Below are 19,295 nucleotides of genomic sequence, written 5' to 3'. Positions count from 1 at the left end.
GGTTTCTGGTACACAAGGGCTGAGAGCCCAGGTGAGTTCATCCACCCAGAATTCCAACCGTGTGACAAGCACAGGTTTGTGGGCCTGAATTTAACTATTTTGTGTGAAGAAAGAGAAGGGGAGAGACAAAAACCCAGCATAGCGTATGACTTTCTGGTCTCACCACCATAGCAAGTGGTCGGCAAGTTTTCAGGGACAGGGAACAAGTAAGAGGTGAAGACATAACCCCCGCATCACTTATGCTTAGCATCCCATATTCAGAGAGGTATATACTGACTCAGATGCCATTTCTGGAGCCCTAATTATACACGTCCCAAGTCAGCTAAGCGCTTTATAAACCTTATGTCATCTAAGGCACATAACCACCCGCCGAGGCAGGCATTATCAGTCCTATTCCATGAGTCAGAGGAATCTCACCCCAGAGATACTAAGGGGGAGAAACTTGCTCTGGGCCACAGCTAAGCAGCAGCAGTGAGATGACTCACGTTCAGGGCTGCCCTCTGACCTTGTGGTACAGACATGGGAACCAGGCAGGGCTCTGGGAGCCCTTTCTTGATCTCTGCAGATGCTCAGTTTCATCTCACACTGGCCACCACAGCACTCCTTCCCACGTCTTCTCCAGGACTGGGGAAGATCTGAGATTTTATGTTCTTTCCATGTCTCTTTCTGAAACAGGCGCTTCTCTTTGAAGAGAGACCTCTTGCCCTTGGAGTGTCAAGATAAGAAAACTTTCAGCAACTTCCCTTGGAAACTACAAAACACCCATCAGCACCCAGGATCTAAGTACAGTCGCTCACCAGCTGCCAGCCCCTCTGAATAGCTTTTATGGTTCAGTGAGGGGTGGTGACAGGGCCGTGTCACTACCGTGGGGTGTGCTGTTTCTTTCATGTTCCCAGGATCTGACAAGAGCCTTCCACAACCTGTTTCTTTACAACACACGGAATGAGAGATTAAAGACCAGTACCAGACGTAAAGCTGGGGTTGGGACTAGCAACGATCTCTCTCCAGATGCATTCTAAATCTTTCTGGGAAAGAAGGGCTGCTGACCGCCCTAAGCAGATGGTGTTCAAAAGCTGTCATGATGATTAAATGAGATAATACATGTAAAATACATATGACGTAGTAAACATCCACAGGAAAGGTTTAAAAATGTTAACAGTATTTTTATTTATTGATATCACCAAACTTAAAAGACTGTTTTAGCAGAAACAATGTATATGGATTTCAGTAAAACTACATTAATTCAGAGCTACTAGCTGGATGTGGAGGAGAAAAGACATCAAGAAAAGACGAATGAACTAGTGAAAAAAACCTAAATTATAGGATTTCTGATTAACTATGACAGATTGAGTCCAGAGACCCCTTTAAAGTGAAAGCAAAGGGATACAAGTGGCAAGGATCCAAAAGGATAAAGAGAAGGTGTCAACAACATTTTAGAAGCTAAAGAGCAGATGGACAAGTGGTGCTGAGATGTAAGCCCGAGGGAGTAGCAGCCACAAAGCAGTGAGCTAATTAGTGTATTAACCGCTGAATTTCATAAAGACGGAGGTGCACCAAGGAGCTCTGAGTGCTTGGGGCATCAGGGAGGAACAGGGAGGGCTGTCTGTGAGATGGTGAAAACAGGAAAGTTGGGTAGAAGTCTGGATAAGAAGCGGTGAGACCACAGGGCTCTCCCACCCACAGCCAGCCCGCTCCTCCTCAGCAGAAGATGGGCACCAGCAGGTCCCCACCTGATGCTTCATGGTGAGGCCCCGGGCCCCACACAGAGAGCCCCCAGTCTGCAGACTAGCACCTCCTCTCAAGATAGGAGAACACCTTGTCAAGAATCATCAAACATCTGGGAACTGTCTATTCATGAAAGAAAAAGGCCAAAACAAGCAACCGGGAGAAAGAAACTCAGGAGAGAATGAGGGCCTTCACTCTACAGAGGACAGGAGCAGGAGGCAGCTAGGGGAAGGCTTTCCAGAGAAAAAATGTAACTGATCAATTACTAAGTACATTTTTAAACATGGACAGGAGGAATTTTAAAGGAAATCAACCCTGAATACTCACTGCAAGGACTAATGCTGAAGCTGAAGCTCCAATACTTTGGCCACCTGATACAAACAGCCAACTCATTGAAAAAAGACCCTGAAGCTGGAAGAGATTGAAGGCAGAAGGAGAAGGGGATGACAGAGGATGAGATCGCTGGATGGCACCGCCGATGCCATGGACATGAACTCAGGCATCCAGGAGATGGTGGGGGACAGGGAGGCCTGGCGTGCTTCACTCCATGGGGTTGCAAAGAGTCGGACATAGTGACTGAACAACAACAAGAGGATAGTGTATGGATGTATTAGTAATAGGCAGATAGGAAAAATATCTTAAAAAGGAGTTACTAATCTCAGAGTGAAAAAGTCAAAAGTAGATAAAAATTTGAGGATAAACTGGGAATATGTCTATATAAAACTAAGCAAAAATAATAAAAGTGATTATTGGCTCCAGGGAGAAAAAAAACAAACTACAAAGTTAAACCAAACTGGAAACATAATCATAGTAACCTACGTGGCTTCACTGGGAATATTCTTTACATATAGGTAGCATCACTGACTCAGTGGACATGAATTTGAGCAAGCTCCAGGAGATAGTGGAAGACAGAGGAGCCTGGCAGGCTGCAGTCCATGGGGTTGCAAGGAGTTGGACACGACTTAGCAGCTGAACAACAACAATGTAAAAGTGGAATTACTGATTTACCAGAAAATGATATAAGTACAGTATACTGAAAAACGGAATGGGGGGTGCGGGGGACATGTATAGACAGCAATAAGAAGTCAATGATATCAAGAAATGCACTATTCTCATTTTTATTCCTTTAGAAACATGGAGGTTAAGTACCTCCAAAATGAAAATACAGCCCCAAGTATTGGAGGTGGCTGCCTCTAAAGAAACAGGAATCAGGGGTTGGGGAAAAACGGGGCAGCTAACTGATGGTTTATTTCTCACAGGAAGAAATCTTTGACTTCTGAAAGTGTGGGTATGCTACTTACTTTGATAAAATAAACTCTAATTTGAAAAGATTAAAAAAAATTGTCATAAAGAGATCATTAAGGTCAAAATTATATTTTTTAAAAACACTGTTCTTATTAATTGTAGAAACTAAAGAATATTTAATAAATATGCCTAAGGTGGAAAGAACAATTGGAAAATTAAGAGATAATTATCCAATTGTAAACAATTAGTAAAACGATAACAATTCATTTTGAAAGGGTTGTGGTGACCTGATAATGTGGAAAAAAATGCTTGTAACTATCAAATATACACCAATACACACCACCAAATATAGACTACTGACACACAAATGCAATTTGTTTCCAAGAACAAATAGCAAGTCAAATCACTAATAAAGGGGTACTTCAAGAAAGCTATAGGAAACTTGCTTTAATGGACATGTAAGACTAATTCAAGAACATTAACCCACAGACACTTTGATGATTCTCAGGAATCTGGAAGATTCTTCAAAGCAGTCTGTCCTCCAGTATTAAATATTCTCAGTACTTAATACCTATTATATGCCTGGAATATAGCAGGAGGTCAGTACTTCACCACCTGATGAATTTTTACTGTCAGTTCGCCTACACATGAACCAGAGCACTCTCTAAGCAATCAGGTTAGAATATCACAAGTTCATTAACTAAATTTACAGTGCCCCTCAACAGTTCAAACAAGAACACAGAAACTCTTTGAGGCTCGCATCTTTTCACTAGAAGACATGAAGGTACCCACACATGCTAATTTGAAATGCTGATGCCCTGGGAGGTGGCCGGGTGCCAGTCTAACTACCCTAACTGTGCTGCCAGAGTAGCTCAGTCAAGTCTAGAGGACCGACGAGCTCTGTCCTCTGTCCATCCTGGAGGTACTTAGTGAGGTTACACTACATTCAGCTAGTCCCAACCCACCAGGGTGATCCATCCTCCTCCTAACGAGAGGTGAAGCTCTGTGCTGACTCCCCTTTGAAGTTTTCAGCAGCCCCTGGGATTTTATGATACAGCCTGGGTCACCCCTGCCATTATCTATGTTTGAAGTATGTTTGGGGAAAATCTACTAGGAGCTGTCTCTGGTGTTAACGGAGAACAACGGCCTCATAAAAACTGCTCTCTGCAAGGAGTTCAAAGGAACTTATCCAAATATTGTGGGTTTGTCCTGTTCCATCAACTTTGCCAGGGCAGAAAACTGAGGTTTTGCCAAGTAAACTATGACAGAGAGGTACCCTCTTGATTTCCTGAATGAGCTCAGGGCACTGCTCACACAACTGACTGGCCTTTTGACAAGATGGACCTTGCACTTTGAAGTCCTCTGCTGAGCACTTACCATGCTGCTAAAGTTAGAATTTATTGGGATGGTAGGTTAAGGTGAAGGACTAAATTAGGTAAGTTATTGTGAGAGGTCCTTCTGATATGTGGTAAAATCTTCCCAATTGTTACTTCAAGAAACCCAGTAAAAGTCAGGAGCAAACCAGGACTGACAATTGTTGGCAGGAAGCCAAAGTGAAGCATCGCATTACAGTGGCTCCTACAGTTTAATCCACATTAATCCATCGTTACCAACATGCACTATTTATCAGCAGCTGATGGATCATCACCATATTTTCAAACAAAATAGCTTGTCGAAGAAATAAACCAGGTAGAGGTATTTGTTGGCCAGTGACATATTCATGAAGTCACAGAAGGTGCAAAGAGTGGCATTGTTTTGTATTTCTGCAAATCTCTATAACTCTTGCTTAATCGAAAACAGCTGCCATTCTCTTATCTGCTTCCACAGCTAACCTGTTGCCATATCGCATATTGTATAGCTTCTGGAAAACTCCTCTGTTCATTCATTAGAGAATGTTATTATAAAAATAGTTTTTTTTCCCTCCGTATATCTATATATGAATATGTAAATATACAAAAATAGGTTTGGCCTTACAGATCCCATGGAGAGTATTGAGGGGGGTCCCCCAGGGGTCCTTAGACTATATTTTGAGAACCTCTGTCCTAAAAGGACCCATATGTATAAATTATGTGCTAATTAGAAATCCGTGTTCTCTACAGATTAAAGTAAATCCACAAAGGATACAGGTTAGTAACACTGTTAACCTAATTTGAGTTATATATAATACGTGTGTGTGTGTGTTCAGTCCTCAGTAGTGTCTGACTCTTTGTGACCTCAGAGACTGTAGCCCACGAAGCTTCCCTGTCGATAGGATTTTCCAGGGAAGAATACCAGAGTGGGTTGCCATTTCCTCCTCCAGGGAATCTTCTTGACTCAGGGATTCAGCCTGTTTCTCCTGCATATTCTGCATTGCAGATGGATTCTTGACTGCTGAGCCACTGGGGAAGCCCCACCCATATATAATAAATATAATAAAATTTTCTTTATGATTAAAATGTTACACTAATTCAATCTCATTCTCCCTCCTCCCCGACCCTGCCATTTGACAAATTAGTGAGAAACTTAGCACAAGTCTGTCTTTGAGAGGCAGTCTGACAAAAAGAGTACTCAAAAAAGGTCTCAGAGTAAGGGAACTTGGAGTTAATAAAACCCAAGGCTGCCTTTTCTTCCACCAATGGCTACAGGCCTTTACTTCTAAAACAGTACTACACTCTTCAGTTCTCTGCTAGCCCATGTGGCCTCTATTTATTTCAGAATTATCCTACTGACTAAAGCTCTCTGGGAGCAGGGGCTATGAACTCAAACCTGGATCCCTTTTTTTCAGGGAGACTCCAATTTCATCCTGGGCAAAGATGGATGATTCTGGAAGGGAAAACCATGAAAGACAGAAGATGGCCATCAAAATCTAAAAATAAATAAACCTCATGCCTTGGCAGAGGAATTCCACCAACAGTTAAATGACATTTAATTCTTTTCTAATACAGGGAATACAAATTTTTTTCAGGAAGAAATACACTTCTGCTTCTTTTGAAGTTAAAAGCAAAAACCTCAAATGCATATCTTATGTATGTAAGACTGGGGGTCATTCCAGAGTTTTAAAAATCAAGTCTCTGAACAAGGAAGGGACTACATATATAAGGACTTGTGTGTGTGTGTGTGTGTGTGTGTGTGTGTGTGTGCGTGCGTGCGTGCACATGCCTCAGACTGACTATTTAATTTTTAAATGGAAGAAACCAGAATCAGAAAGCAATCATACTTTCCATTCTATTTTCTTTGAGCAAAGACCTGCTGGTTGAGACACCAGGACTATATATCAAAGACGTACGTGCCTGAATTCAATTTATTTTTACTTTTGGAAGCAGGATAGTGCCGTTTCCATGAAGTCAGTCATCTCTGCAAGCCAAAAATGGCAAAAAATAGACACTCTCCTTTCTAGAAATGATAATAATGTACCATGACCAAAAAAGTGGTTTTTCCCTTAACAGATAATCTCGCATAAAAATGAGTCATGGGATTTCATAAATGGAAAGGCTTTTCTCAAATATGTGTGTGCAGGAACACACACACTTCTTTTTTTTCCATCAACAGATTTGAGCTTTCCATAAGCTATGTTACAATGAGAATGGATCGTCTGGAGCCTTTGAGTGAAAGGGGAGTACAGTATTTGGAGTTCAGCAAGAGGGAAGAAGTCTGTCTTAGAAAATAAGAGCTCTCTGCTTGTGTTCCTGGGAGAGAAATTTTAACTTATAAGGCATGTTAAGATGTTTCTTAAAAATATCTTATTCTGTAACTTCATCAGCTTAATTTCAGACCCGAGTGAGACATCACATGTCATTAGCATAGTTCTGAGTGTTGTTTCTTCTTCTGGGTGTGCTCAGGAGGATTGAGAGAAGGACCAATCGATGTTCAAGCATTCTCGGGAAAGGCCTGGTGTGGCAAGATCAGGAAGTGAGGACACAGAGTTCTTACCTCACAGTCAGGGGTAAGCAGGAGACAGACACAGGGGTGCCCCTAGAGCCACGGGGCCACTTTTGGAAACCGGAGAGATATGAACAGTCCCTTCCTTTCAGCCAGATGCAACAGTAATTTTTCAGTTTCACCGAAACTGAAATCCTTCTCATGATAAAACTGACATGTCGACAAACGACCTGGCTGCCCCCAGCAGATGGTTACCAAGCCAATAGACAGATACGCCCAAAGATGAGAAACAGAGCCTTGGGTCAAACCTGTCCTAGGTGCTGGCTTTTCACCCAGGCCAGTAACCATGGCTTTACATAGACGCTCTGAGGGTCTGCAGGGTTCATCTGGAAGGAGTATCCTGTACTTCTTAAATGAGCAAGAGGCAGTAGCTATAGGATGACATGGTGTATCTTTCTGAACAGTTGATTTTACTGGGTAGCAATGTAAAAATATTACCTTATTTAAAACAAACATGGGATAAACTGTAAACTCCATTTACAGTTTCAAGATAAAACAGAAACTTTGCAAGAAGTGCTGGACTTGCTCTGCCTCCAGATTCAGGGGGCATCGGTCCACCATCCTCTGCCTTAGAGGGAACATGGTGGAAAAAACTGAGAGCACTGGTATATCCTGGGCTTCCCCAGTGGCTCAGCAGTAAAGAATCTGCCTGGCAATGCATAAGAGATGCGGGTTCAATCCCTGGGTTGGAAAGATCCCCTGGAGGAAGAAATGGCAACCTGCTCCAATATTCTTGCCTGGAAAAATCCCATGGACAGAGGAGCCTGGCAGGCTACAGTCCACCGGGTTGCAAATGAGTCAGACACGACTGAGGGACTGGGCATGCACTGATGCATGCATGGTATATACTAATGAATGTTTACATTTTTATTAGATTTTTACCTTTGGAAGTTTCCTAAAGGCTTAATGCAAGCCAATTCAGCCTGATGTGTTACGTATAATACACCACAAAGGGCAGACGGCTGCATTCTGAGCACAGCGATTACGAGTAGTGTTGCCAGACTGGACTGGAAGAGCAGGAGAAGCACTTCCTAAATCCCCTTTGCTTACTTTCTTCACACCTGCCCACCCTGATTGCACCCAGGCTCTGATGACCCATGAGGGTCTTAACCCATTTATCCTGGAGAGTTGTGGGTTAGGATGCAAATACTAACAGAAAGGGCTTTTCCTGAAGAAAAAAAAAATCCATTTCCATTTCACATCTAAGAGGCCATGCACGTAAAGTATCTTTAACGAATTTTAGGTGGTATCTTGGGAGTGTTTTCACTTAAAGAAGTCAAAAAAGTCCACCATGAATCTTTTCTGTGAAATCAACTGAAAGGTTACTCAAAAACTCTCTGAGCAACTGGAGTTTGCATCTATGTGCACAGTATGAGGATCCCGGGATTCCAGAACGTTATCAGAGTCCTGATGCTGAGATCCTTAAATGCTGATCTGTCATTATCCTTCGGATTCCCCCTTCTTCCTTATCTGACAAATAATGAGATAAGCGCCAACACTCCTGAGCTTTGCTAAATTAGTTTGAATATTTTAAGTTCTGCCAACTCCCACCTCTACCCCCTGGTTCTGGGTCTTGACAGAAAAAGTGAAGAAACAGTTTGGAGGAAACCTCAGGGGCTCAGTTTAATACACCTCCAGCTGCTGCTTTCTCGAAATGTCCTGTGACCCCATGTGTACAACATGCAGTATTCAGAGAAATAAACAAGTAAATAAATAGCTCAAGGTCACACCCTCCTTTCTTTTCTGTGTTTTTTTTTTTTTTGCTGCTGCTGGGTCTCTGAGGTTTTCTACTGAAGTACCTTTTTAAATGCTACCAGCAAACTCCACCCCACACGCAGAGAACTGGACATGCCTCGGCTTTGGCCTGGTCCCATGAAGTGTTCCTTCGTAGCTCGGTCAGTAAAGAATCTGTCTGCAGTGCAGGAGACCGGGTTCGATTCTGGGGTCGGGAAGATCCCCTGGAGAAGGAAATGGCAACCAACTCCAGTATTCTTGCCTGGAGAATCCCACAGACAGAGGAGCCCGGTGGGCCTCACACAACTTAGCGACTAAACCACCACCACCTGAAGGGTGGCAGACTTGTCCACATGGCTTCAGTGGCATTGCAAGTGTGGCTGCCTCAGTGCCATTTTCGTAAACTTTACTTGGGAATGGACAAATGTGGCTCAACACACGGAGACGAGAAGATGCAACCTGAGCCAGCAGAACGTGGCCCTGGAAGAGGCTTTCTTCTTCAGTTCCAAACCACACATACTTGTGCAGTTAACAAATGCAGCAGGGGATACTGGCCCACAGCATTCACGCTGAGGCCAGAGGCTCTGCTGTCCTCCGCCCTCCCCTCTCCCCCACCCCCACCTGCCTTCCCAGGAACTGTGAGACTGCATGGAAATTTCAGGGAAAAGGTAGGTGGCTGCCTTCTTGGAACGCCTGCACACGCCAACAGGGAGAGGAACTTGGAAGTATTTTAATCTCAAGGAACTCAAGTGGGGGGGAGGGGGTTCCCTATAAATAAAATCATGTTCAAATAAACACAGAAAGGAGCCAATATTTCCTGTAAGGCCACTTTTCAGATGGATTACTGGAAGGAATATTCTTTCACAGTTTTATGGCTTACTTTGCTATCATCTGCTTGAAATTTGGGTCGGTTAAAACATAGATGCTAAGATCTAAGCCTTCCCTTGGATGAAATATTACAAAGGAAGCAGAAAGTCTCATTCCAAGAGCAGACTCAGAGGCAGAGCGCCTGGACTCCTGGGTTCTACTGCTGGCTCGGTCCCTGGGCTCAGGTCAGCTCTCGGTCAGAATCTCACTTCTAATCCCTTCAAATCATTTGTTAGTCCCTGTTGTCTAAACAGTGGGGAAAAACCCTGAGTAACACCCCTGGATCCTGTTCAATCAACTGGGATGGTTGGAGATGGTTACAACTCACTTCCAAGAAATCAGGGTGATTTATCCCTTGGGAGAACTAGTATGTTCCTAAGAGATCACAGTGTCATCAGAACAAACCCTTGAGGCACTCAAATGTTTCTCCACCTGCAAAAACCTCTCTGCTCCTTTAATGTGACTTCAAAAATAGTATCACTCAGCATTTTATAGTTCTTTACAACATCCACATTAAAATAACTCTGGTTGGGTTTCAAACCTCTGAGAGAGAATAAATAGGTATTTTTATCCCCAGTTCAGAGAGGAAAAAACTGAGGCTTCAAGGGGGCTCAGAGGCTTGACCAAGGGCCCAAAACTGGTAGGGAAGGGGGTTGGGACCCAGTGCTATTGTTTTCCAGGTTAAGGGATCTTTTCTCTCTAACACATGGCTCCTCATTAATAACCATATGGTTCCATCTAGACAAATGGACCAAGGGAAATGGGTTCCAGAGTTCCAGAAGAATCTGTAATGCCTTTCAGTGCAATGAAGGGTGGAGGGCCAAGTTTCTCTGAGGCCCTAAGTTAGCATGGGTCTAGAGCATGGTACTGTGGCCATGATTCTCTCACTACTGGCTCCTCCAGGAACAGAGAAGAGAGGCAGCAGTTCAACGTCCCCTCTGAACTTCCATGCCCAAGGGCCCATGGCTACCTGGCTGCTCCTCACTTATCACTAGAGCTTTGGTTTCTAGGAGGAGTGAGTGACTAGAAGATAGCTGTTCTGGGCAATTCAATTGGACTGGCCAACTAACTGCTATCTGCTTTGAGGCAAAGCACACAGGTTCCCTGTCCCCCATTACCTGGGAGGTGACTGTTCCTTCTCTTTACCTGGCCAGGTCACACTTTTACGTTAGGCTTCACCTCAAGTATCACTTCCCTAGATATGCCTTTCTTGACCCCATTTACCACACATGAGTAAGCCTCTTTCGACTCTTTGCCTCCTCTAATTATACAGTCCCACAGCACTCTGTAAATTTCCTGTGTCATTTATCACAATTTTAGCAAATAATTACTCCTATGATTATTTGTTTTATGTTTGCTACCCTGCTTGACTGTAAGTCCTCTGAGACTAGGCTCAGCCTTGCATTCTGCTATATTCCCAGCCTTCAGTTTTCAGGCAATTTTCAATCAATATTTACTCATCAAAACAATGAATGAGTGATACATACACGCCACTAACACTAAATAGAACCGTCTGCAATCAAGCTAGACAACTGGCAAAAATGACACCACCACCTTTCTGCAGCAAGCATTTTGTGCCTTTCTTGACCTCCTAAAAAGAATGCGAAACTTCATCAAGCTTTCCAAACTGACACTGTATAAAATGCAAGTGATTTCTTTCTGGTCAACATCATCATGAGAGTTCGCAGCACAAAATTATGTTTCTAAATTTAACACATATACCTCGGACTCTTTCGGAAACAAATCACTCTGTCCCTTGACCACTCTAGGATTTTAAGGATAAGAATGGGTCTTCTGGAATTATTCAGGGCCTTCCACTTAACTTGGGCTTCATTGGGTCTTACTGTCCTAACAAAGAACTGGACAGAGACTTTTTGGGCTTCGGGCAAACATGGAGAAACTAACTGGAAAATCCTTCTGAAGCCTCCCTCCTGCCCCCTTCCCCAGCTTCCTACATCCTTTGAGAGATACTCAAGGATTGTTTCAGCCTTGTGTCTGAGAATAGACTGTAACTTCACTAAAGGACTAAACTCCACAGATCCTTTTTTTAAGGAGCAGCTGTTTCCAGATGGAAGACATTCTAGCTGAACACATGACGTGGTCCCCGTCTACAATCTGAAGCATTTCCCCTAGTGCAGTAATGTGTCATCAGAAAGGCTTCCTGGTGACAGAAAATGGATTCATTTTAATTGGGGACGATTTCACTTCAAATCCTATTTGAAGGAGCGACAGGGTGTGGACGTGGCCCAGGCCCTGGGCGTTCTAAGGGCCTACTAACCCACTCAGGGGATATCTATTAACCAGGCAGCAGCAAAATCTTCTGGGCTTAAGTGGAGTCCAGCTTGGCTGGGAACTGTAACATTCATTACACCCTCTGTTGATAAGATCCCCAATTAGTCACTCTGGACAAGGGAGGCTAAAATCGGCCACTAACATGAATAGCAAAGTTATAGTGGTTGGAGTCTATGGGATTTGGAACTGTGTGGGCTGTCACTGATTTCCTGTCTCAGCTGGGGTCAAGGCAAGATGGCATCCCACAGAAGAACTGCCAGCTTCCTTGGGAAGTTTCTCTGTAAGGTTGGGGGACCGGCTGGCACTTTCAAATGGAGGGAGAACTAAGAAGGGACAGACTACATGTGGTGAACCGCAACTGTTGGATTCTCCAACCATGCCACAGGGCCTTGGAGCAAGACACAGCCCAAGTTTTCTTAACGGGTGTTTGGAGGGGTCTACTCAGTTTGGTGAACAGGGGATGTGTGTAAGGATGCCACTGTGTTTCTGATTAGTCTAATTAAAAAAAAAATCACACACACACATACACATCCAGTATATGCAGGTATAGATAGATAGATACAGATATATAGAAAATTATGCCAGATGTTTATACTTCATTTTCATGTATTTGTATTAGGCAGGTCAGAAATTTTAGTTACGTGTATTCAGTTTTTTAAAAATCATTTCATTAAGGCAGAAAGTGTATGATCAAACATATCACTATGGCTCAGCAGAGGCAGCAGACTGGGGATGGAAATTGCAAAAGCCACTCCCCCCACGACCACTGACCTGGGGCCACTAAGGGTGGCTGTGTCTCTCACCGCCTGGGCTGTTTCTGATGCAAAATCCAGGGCGCCTGCCACTGGCTTGGTGACAGTGCCAACAAGCCCTTTCCCAAGGCCAGATATGAAACCGCTGACACCCCCTTCTGTTTTCACACCTTCCACGGTTGAGGTTATAACACTGGTCAGTCCACCAATGATACCTAGCAAAAGAGACAAGGGCTGTGGTAACCTGGCCAAGGACAAAAGCAAAAGCATTTAAAGGCAAACCCCTCAATTTCATGCACCTGGCGAGGTAGACATATGGGCATCATGCCAACCTCCTGACAGGCAACAGGGAGGCCCATCAAGATGGGGCGGCAGCAGGTGTGCCCTCGGAGTTGAGAGTCAGAGAACATGCATCACACGTCAGTGAGAAGGACAGCGTGTTTCAGTTTTGAAAAAACAAAGGAAAGTGAAGAGATTACCAGTGACTACTTTTTAATTCCAGAGCTTGAATAGCTTATGGGCAATCAGGAAAGGGTGCAGACAGAGGATTAAATCAACGGACCAGCAAATTGGGCCCTTGGGGAAAGTTGGGATCCTCTAAAATGTAAGGTGGAGCAAGAACCAAATATAAATCCTCAGTTTTCAAAGAATACTATTTGACTAGCCAGCACCACCGGAGAAGGCAATGGCACCCCACTCCAGTACTCTTGCCTGGAAAATCCCATGGACAGGGAAGCCTGGTGGGCTGCAGTCCATGGGGTCGCTAGGAGTCGGACATGACCGAGCGACTTCACTTTCACGCATTGGAGAAGGAAATGGCAACCCACTCCAGTACTCTCGCCTGGAAAATCCCATGGACAGGGGAGCCTGGTGGGCTGCCATCTAAGCGGTCGCACAGAGTTGGACACGACTGAAGTGACTTAGCAGCAGCAGCAGCAGCACCACTGAATGCCTGAAATGGGGTCAAAACTCCTTCCTGAACACGTTGCTGAAACAGGTGCATGCAATCGGAGTCGAGGGTGAAGCTTGGATGAAGGGTATCCCCAAGGCTGCCAGTGTCAGCTGGAACCCTAGATGCCATCAGTTCAAAAGATTGACCGAGGTCAAAAAGACATTCCAAACATTTTGAAAGGTGATGGCAGTGACCTTAAAGAGCCTCCCAAGTGGCCAGAAGTTGGCAGAGGCTGGAGAGGACGCAGGCATTGCTAGGAAGAATCGTCTCCAGGATTTGTGCCAGGGACACTCACAGATGTTTACCCTTTGATGGAGGGGGTATGAGGACACTCTCTCTAGACTCTTCAGCTCTAGTGAGACAAATTGGTATAGGAAGTTCCTTGGGTGAGAATATACTAACAATTCACGGCATTTCTTCTGGATTCTGGGTCCACTTGCTCCAGTGAGGCAACAGGCCTTTCCCAAAGTTTGGAACAAAGCTCATGGCAGAGTCAGAACATGACTGAACCTGGGTTGAGTGGGGCCGACAGGGGGAACTGAGCCTGACTCTCAGTTTAAAAACCTGGTTTAAAAACCAAGGAGACGGCTTTGATTCTGGTTCTTGTTATCGTTTAAGGGTTGTTTTTTGTTTTGTTTTTTCATCAGAAGGAAGGATCTCACTCTACTGCTTTCATACATCCCAGAGCTTAATGGGTCCCCCTTGGATGAGGCCACTGGTTCTTGGTCTCAGACTGGCCCGAATGGCTTCTGGAGGTGTTGCACATATTATCTGAAGGATCCCTGGCTTGGAGGGATTTTGCTACTGTGAACCACTCACTCATTTTCTCAGCACACTGGAACACCCATCTAAACAGTGAGGACAGGCATGGTTTCTCTCTGCATCTCAAGGATGCTGGATAGATAAAGACAAGTACACATAGCAAAGCACTTTATATTCATTAAAAAAATAAAGTCTTAAAATTGTCTGGTGCACTATCATTACAGTGACCAGAAACAATGATTAAATCTTTAACCCCAAAAGATTGCCCAACAATCAACTTTTAAAGTCCATAAACAGATCAATTTCAGCCAAAGTTCACTGCTAGCTTGATGTCTCCTTGGGGGCTGCTTGCTTTCCAGCTGGGCAGAGGCATTTTGATCCAAACCTTATCATCAGGAAACTTGATAAACAAAAACGAAGAAAAATATGATTTTTTACTAGGTATATTCCTTGTTTTTCCTCCAATTGTTACTGAGAGCTTCAGACTATTCCTAAGAATCTGGTACAAGCAGTTCAACCGACAACCATCACTAAGCACGAGCTGTACACCAGGTGCTGTGTGAGGCACTGCAGGTATAAAGGTGACCACGAGAGGGTCTTTATCCTCTCCTTGCCCTCAAAGCCTATCAGGGAAGCAAGACACACACAGCTGGCTACACACACAACTCAGACTGCCAGGTCTGCTCTAATCAACACTGATTCTAACTGGGGACAGTGGAGCTGCGCAAACCTCATCTGAGTGGGGACTTGCAGGTAGAGAACGATTTTGATGGGCAAGGAAGTGCGGCTGGGGAGGGGAGGGCAGAAGAAACATGAGTGAGCAAGGACTCGGGGGCATGTCTGGAGAGCAGGATATAAGTCTGGGTTGCTGAAATACAGTGTGGCTGCGGACAGTGGTGGGAAGAGCTGGCTGGGTCTACTTGCCTAGGGTCCTTCAACGTCATGCAGAGAAGGTACTGACGCAACAGATGAGTCAGACTGAAACGTTAAAAATCAGAACCATAAGCAAGTTCAGAGACATTCATGCTGTGTTCCACATCTCTTGGGCACATAAATCTACAATCCCTATGAATGTGCATTTATGACTCAAAAACATCTGGGCCACAAACCTGGCAGCCAATTCACATTTCACTACCTCTGGAAGGAATAATCAGTGAGCAGAAGGCAAGTCTTGAAGCAGTAGTCCTGTGTTCTAAAAAGGGGTTTGGACACTTACATCCTAGGACACTTGGGAGACAGAAGCCAGAGAACAAGAAGGAACTGCAATGTGTACAACATTTTGAAAATGAATGAAGAGTTCTCACAGGCTGTAACATTTTGACCCAAGGAGGACAGAACCAGAGAGCCTGGAAGCATTCAGGCACACTCAGATACCAAGCCATCATTTCTTCTTGCAATTGGATAAGCAAAAGGCACCTCCAGGGAGCTGAGGCAGAAGAGCCCCCTGTCTACAGCCTGATATCACATGACTCACCATGAGCCAGGCCGTGGATGCCAGCTACAAGGTGTTCGCCACTCGTGGCCGCATGGTATCTGATGTACTCCCGCTCCGACTGGTGGCGATTATCCATCGTCTTCCCTAAGCCATCTGATAATGTCCCCGCAAACTGGAATGAATACAAAACAGAAGGAAACAAGTTTTAAAGCCTCAGCACTGGTTTTTTTTTTTTTTTTAACTGTTTTTATTATTTTAAATAAAATACCTTCCCTTGTTCCTAACTGGGATTCAGTAAATACTGAATGACAGAGAGAGAGAGAGATTAATTGCTTAATTACATGTAGTGTGTGTCCCAGAAGAATATTTTTCAAGCACTGGACATATAACGAATTGTAGGACATTTACACTGGTGGGCATAAGGTTTTTAAACAACTACTAAACTTCCATAATCATATTTACTTTTCACAATCCTATTGCAAACTTACAGAAAGACTAAAGGTGTAACAAAATGGCCTGGGGGAGGAGAGGGGAACTTTGGGATTCCATAATGGTGTGGATGGCTTCCCTGGTGGCTCAGTAGTGAAGAATCTGCCTGCAATGCAGGAGACGGGTTTGATCCCTGGGTGGGGAAGATCCCCTGGAGAAGGAAATGGCAACCCACTCTGGTATTCTTGCCTGGGAAATCCCGTGGACAGAGGAGCCTGGCAGGCTACACTCCATGGGGTCACAAAAGAGTTGGATACGACTTAGCGACTAAACAACGACAACTCCACTGATAAGGACAGAGGCTGTTTGCTCTAAGGATCAGTGGGATTCAAAATAAAAATGTGGCAAATTGTTGCTTGAGGATTTGACATCCACATTTTAAGAGAGATCAACTGCCCCAAAGTAATGCCTTTTTTCCACTTATTCCACAATTACTGACTGCCCAGTCCCATCTGTCAAGAGGAAAACAAAGTCTAGGGAAAGGTGAACAGGGGTAGATCACCTTTCTTATGAAGTGGCAGACCTGAACTCATGATTTCAAATGCAAAATCCTTCCCCACAAATCAGAGTGAGATTTTATTTATCCTGGCATACTTTACCCAGAGAACTGTCTCACCCATCAAAGCTGGATAAAAAGGACATAAAACTCTGTTTTGTCACAAGACAATCTGAAAAGGTTTAAAGTGACAGTTAATAAACCACAGGGTACTTATCCTCATCATTCAGGCATAAAAAAGGAAGGATATCAAATATATAATGAAGCTTCACGGGAAGGATCTACCAAAACAAGTGGTTTAAGTGCCAATGACCCAGGACTAACCTTTTAGAAAACTCACAGGAATGTTATTTAGATATAAAGCTCAGAGGAAAGGCTCGAGGCAAACAGCCTGACATGAGGACGCAGTACACTGGCCTCCTGGCCACCACAAGGCCACTGCATTCTGGTTTGGCGAGGTGGGGCACACAGATCTGCCCTGGAAGCCATCAATCCTGAGGCTTCTGACGCTGAGAAATGAGGGAAGGTGAGTTCTGGGCACAGGAGAGACCAGAGGAAGAAGCAGCGATTCCACGTAAAGCAATGGTTCCTGGAGCAAGATCTGACTGCTCTTTCTCCTTGTACTCTTTTGTTTTTGAATTTTTACAATGTTGTGTTGGTTTCTGCAGTACCACAACATGAATCAGCCATAATTATACATATATCGCCCCCCTCCTCTCCCAACGTCCTACCCCTCCAGGTCATCACGAGCGCACCAGGCTGGGCTCCCCATGTTACAGAGCAACCTCTCACCAACTACCCATTTCACACACGACAGCGCATACATGTTGATACTACCTTCTCCATTTGTCCACTCTCTCCCTTCCGCACTGTGTCCACAAGCCCGTTCTCTACATCTATGTCTCCATTCATCCCCTGCAAACAGGTTCATGTATGGAATGGAGAAACGGTATGGATGAACTCCTTGCACTCTTGACCAAAAGCTTTTATGACCTCATGGACTTTTCCGGAGATGCAACCTCTGTCATGACTGATTTCTGCCTCACCTTCCCTGTCACTCCCTGTCTAATTAGAGAGCTGAAGTTAATGAAAAGTAATTTTACACTTTCCTTTAGGACAGAGACACTGTGGGATTTCTTATTAAGTGGGGATTTTCTCCAGCAACCCCACTTAGAACCACTGTGAGCCATAAGCTCAGGGGTCTGGCCAAACCAGATTCTAGTCTCAACCATTCTGGTAGCCACGTGACCCCGAGCCAGGGGCCTGACCGCTGTGCCTCCCTCCCAGGATCTGTAGGAGGGAGATAGTCCTGATGCTGTCCTGTGGCTGACAGGATCAGTGACAGTTGCTCAGGGTATGGAATCTGGTCAGCACTCTTACTGTTATCAGGTTATTATTAGTCAGCTACTAGTCCACGGAGGAACATCCCACACTGTCTAAAGAAAGCCTTTCAAACATTTAGAATGATGGTCACTTGCGCGAGAATTTAACATTGAAAGGAAAAAACCGAAACTCTCTTCCCAGCAGATAAACACCAGCCTCCAAAGTGAATTTTTGGAGTGGTACCATCTATAAAATTAGAGTGTTGGACTTGGTGGTTTCCAAAATCCTTTCCAGCTCTGACAGTCTGTGATCTATGATCCAAGTTAGGATGTCTTTATTAAGCACTTACTCTGGGCCCAGCACAGATTTAGGTCCTGCTAAGGAGGCAAGCGAATAGCGGCCTTGGACCTACTCTCAAAAGTGACAGTCTCATTAGGAAGACAACAATTCCACACGTGACACGGCCAGCAACAAGAACCTGGAACAAAAACTCTTTGCACTTGGGAATTGAGAGAGGAGAGAGAAATGTGACCCTTGTTTTGGAGCGCATTCTTGCTATCTTCTGGAATTACAGAGGTTGCCAGTGGTCTTCACTCAGGGTCTGGACAAAAATGTCTCTCCCTGATGTCACAGAAGAAGGAAAGAATGGTTCAACTCTGACTTTCCTAAAAAGAGAGATCTTCCTGGAAGAGATAGTAAGTTAAGGTCCTGTCTACATATTTCTGGCAGCTGACTTAGAAGTTAAAAACCCCATAATACTTTCCCCCCTAAGAGAATGTGGGGTAATAATCTAGGCAAATAGCCCAATACCAACCCCTTTCCCTTAACTGTCCCCCATCCTCCAATAAAACAAGTATAATAGCCAAGATTTATGAGGGAGGCTATGTCAAAGCTTAACTGCCAATTGATTCTGTTGCAGCAGCCTTGGCAACCCTAGCACCAACTGGCCTGGGGTGTTCTCTGTACAGAAACACCACATTGACCCCAGAAGGGTGGGACAAGATGACCTAAGAGATCCCTTCCTCCCTCTAAATGTTGGATTCTTCCCTGTGCTTCTCAGGAGCCTTACCACTGCCATGGAAAGGTGCCTATACTCTGCACACTCCAGGGCTTCCATCTGAATGTCCATTTCTCTATTAAAAAACCACTGTGCAGGCCAGCTGGGCTTGTCCTTTGTCACTTGTGAATGGACAGAAAGGATACAAAGAGATTTTATTAACAGGAAATGACTACCAAAGTCTTCACCCCTAGAAATATGATGTTGAGAACTCAGAAAACTTGTGCCATTGTAGGAATCCATGATCT

At 44.4% G+C, this 19,295-nt stretch overlaps 1 protein-coding gene across 8 annotated transcripts in view; it reads right to left on the bottom strand.

The window, feature by feature from the left end:
* The window catches only part of VPS13D (vacuolar protein sorting 13 homolog D), a 275,671-nt gene that overhangs the window by 45,811 nt on the left and 210,565 nt on the right, over positions 1-19,295 (bottom strand). For 5 of the 8 annotated variants that reach the window (XM_086344602.1, XM_086344604.1, XM_086344605.1 and 2 more), the window contains 2 exons: positions 15,722-15,854; positions 12,553-12,748 (listed from right to left, as the gene is read on the bottom strand). In XM_086344602.1, the coding sequence (XP_086200728.1) occupies positions 12,553-12,748; positions 15,722-15,854 (329 nt within the window). Of the gene's footprint in view, positions 1-8,687; positions 8,847-12,552; positions 12,749-15,721; positions 15,855-19,295 lie in introns of all 8 variants that reach the window. The other 3 variants (XR_015143438.1, XR_015143440.1, XR_015143441.1) reach the window with 2 other exon arrangements.

The sequence above is a fragment of the Bos grunniens genome, chromosome 16, assembly GCF_055505025.1.
Source record: "Bos grunniens cultivar Pamir isolate PY7600 chromosome 16, Bosgru_T2T1.0, whole genome shotgun sequence".
NCBI classification, from domain to species: Eukaryota; Metazoa; Chordata; class Mammalia; order Artiodactyla; family Bovidae; genus Bos; species Bos grunniens.
This window is presented reverse-complemented; position numbering and strand designations above follow the sequence as displayed.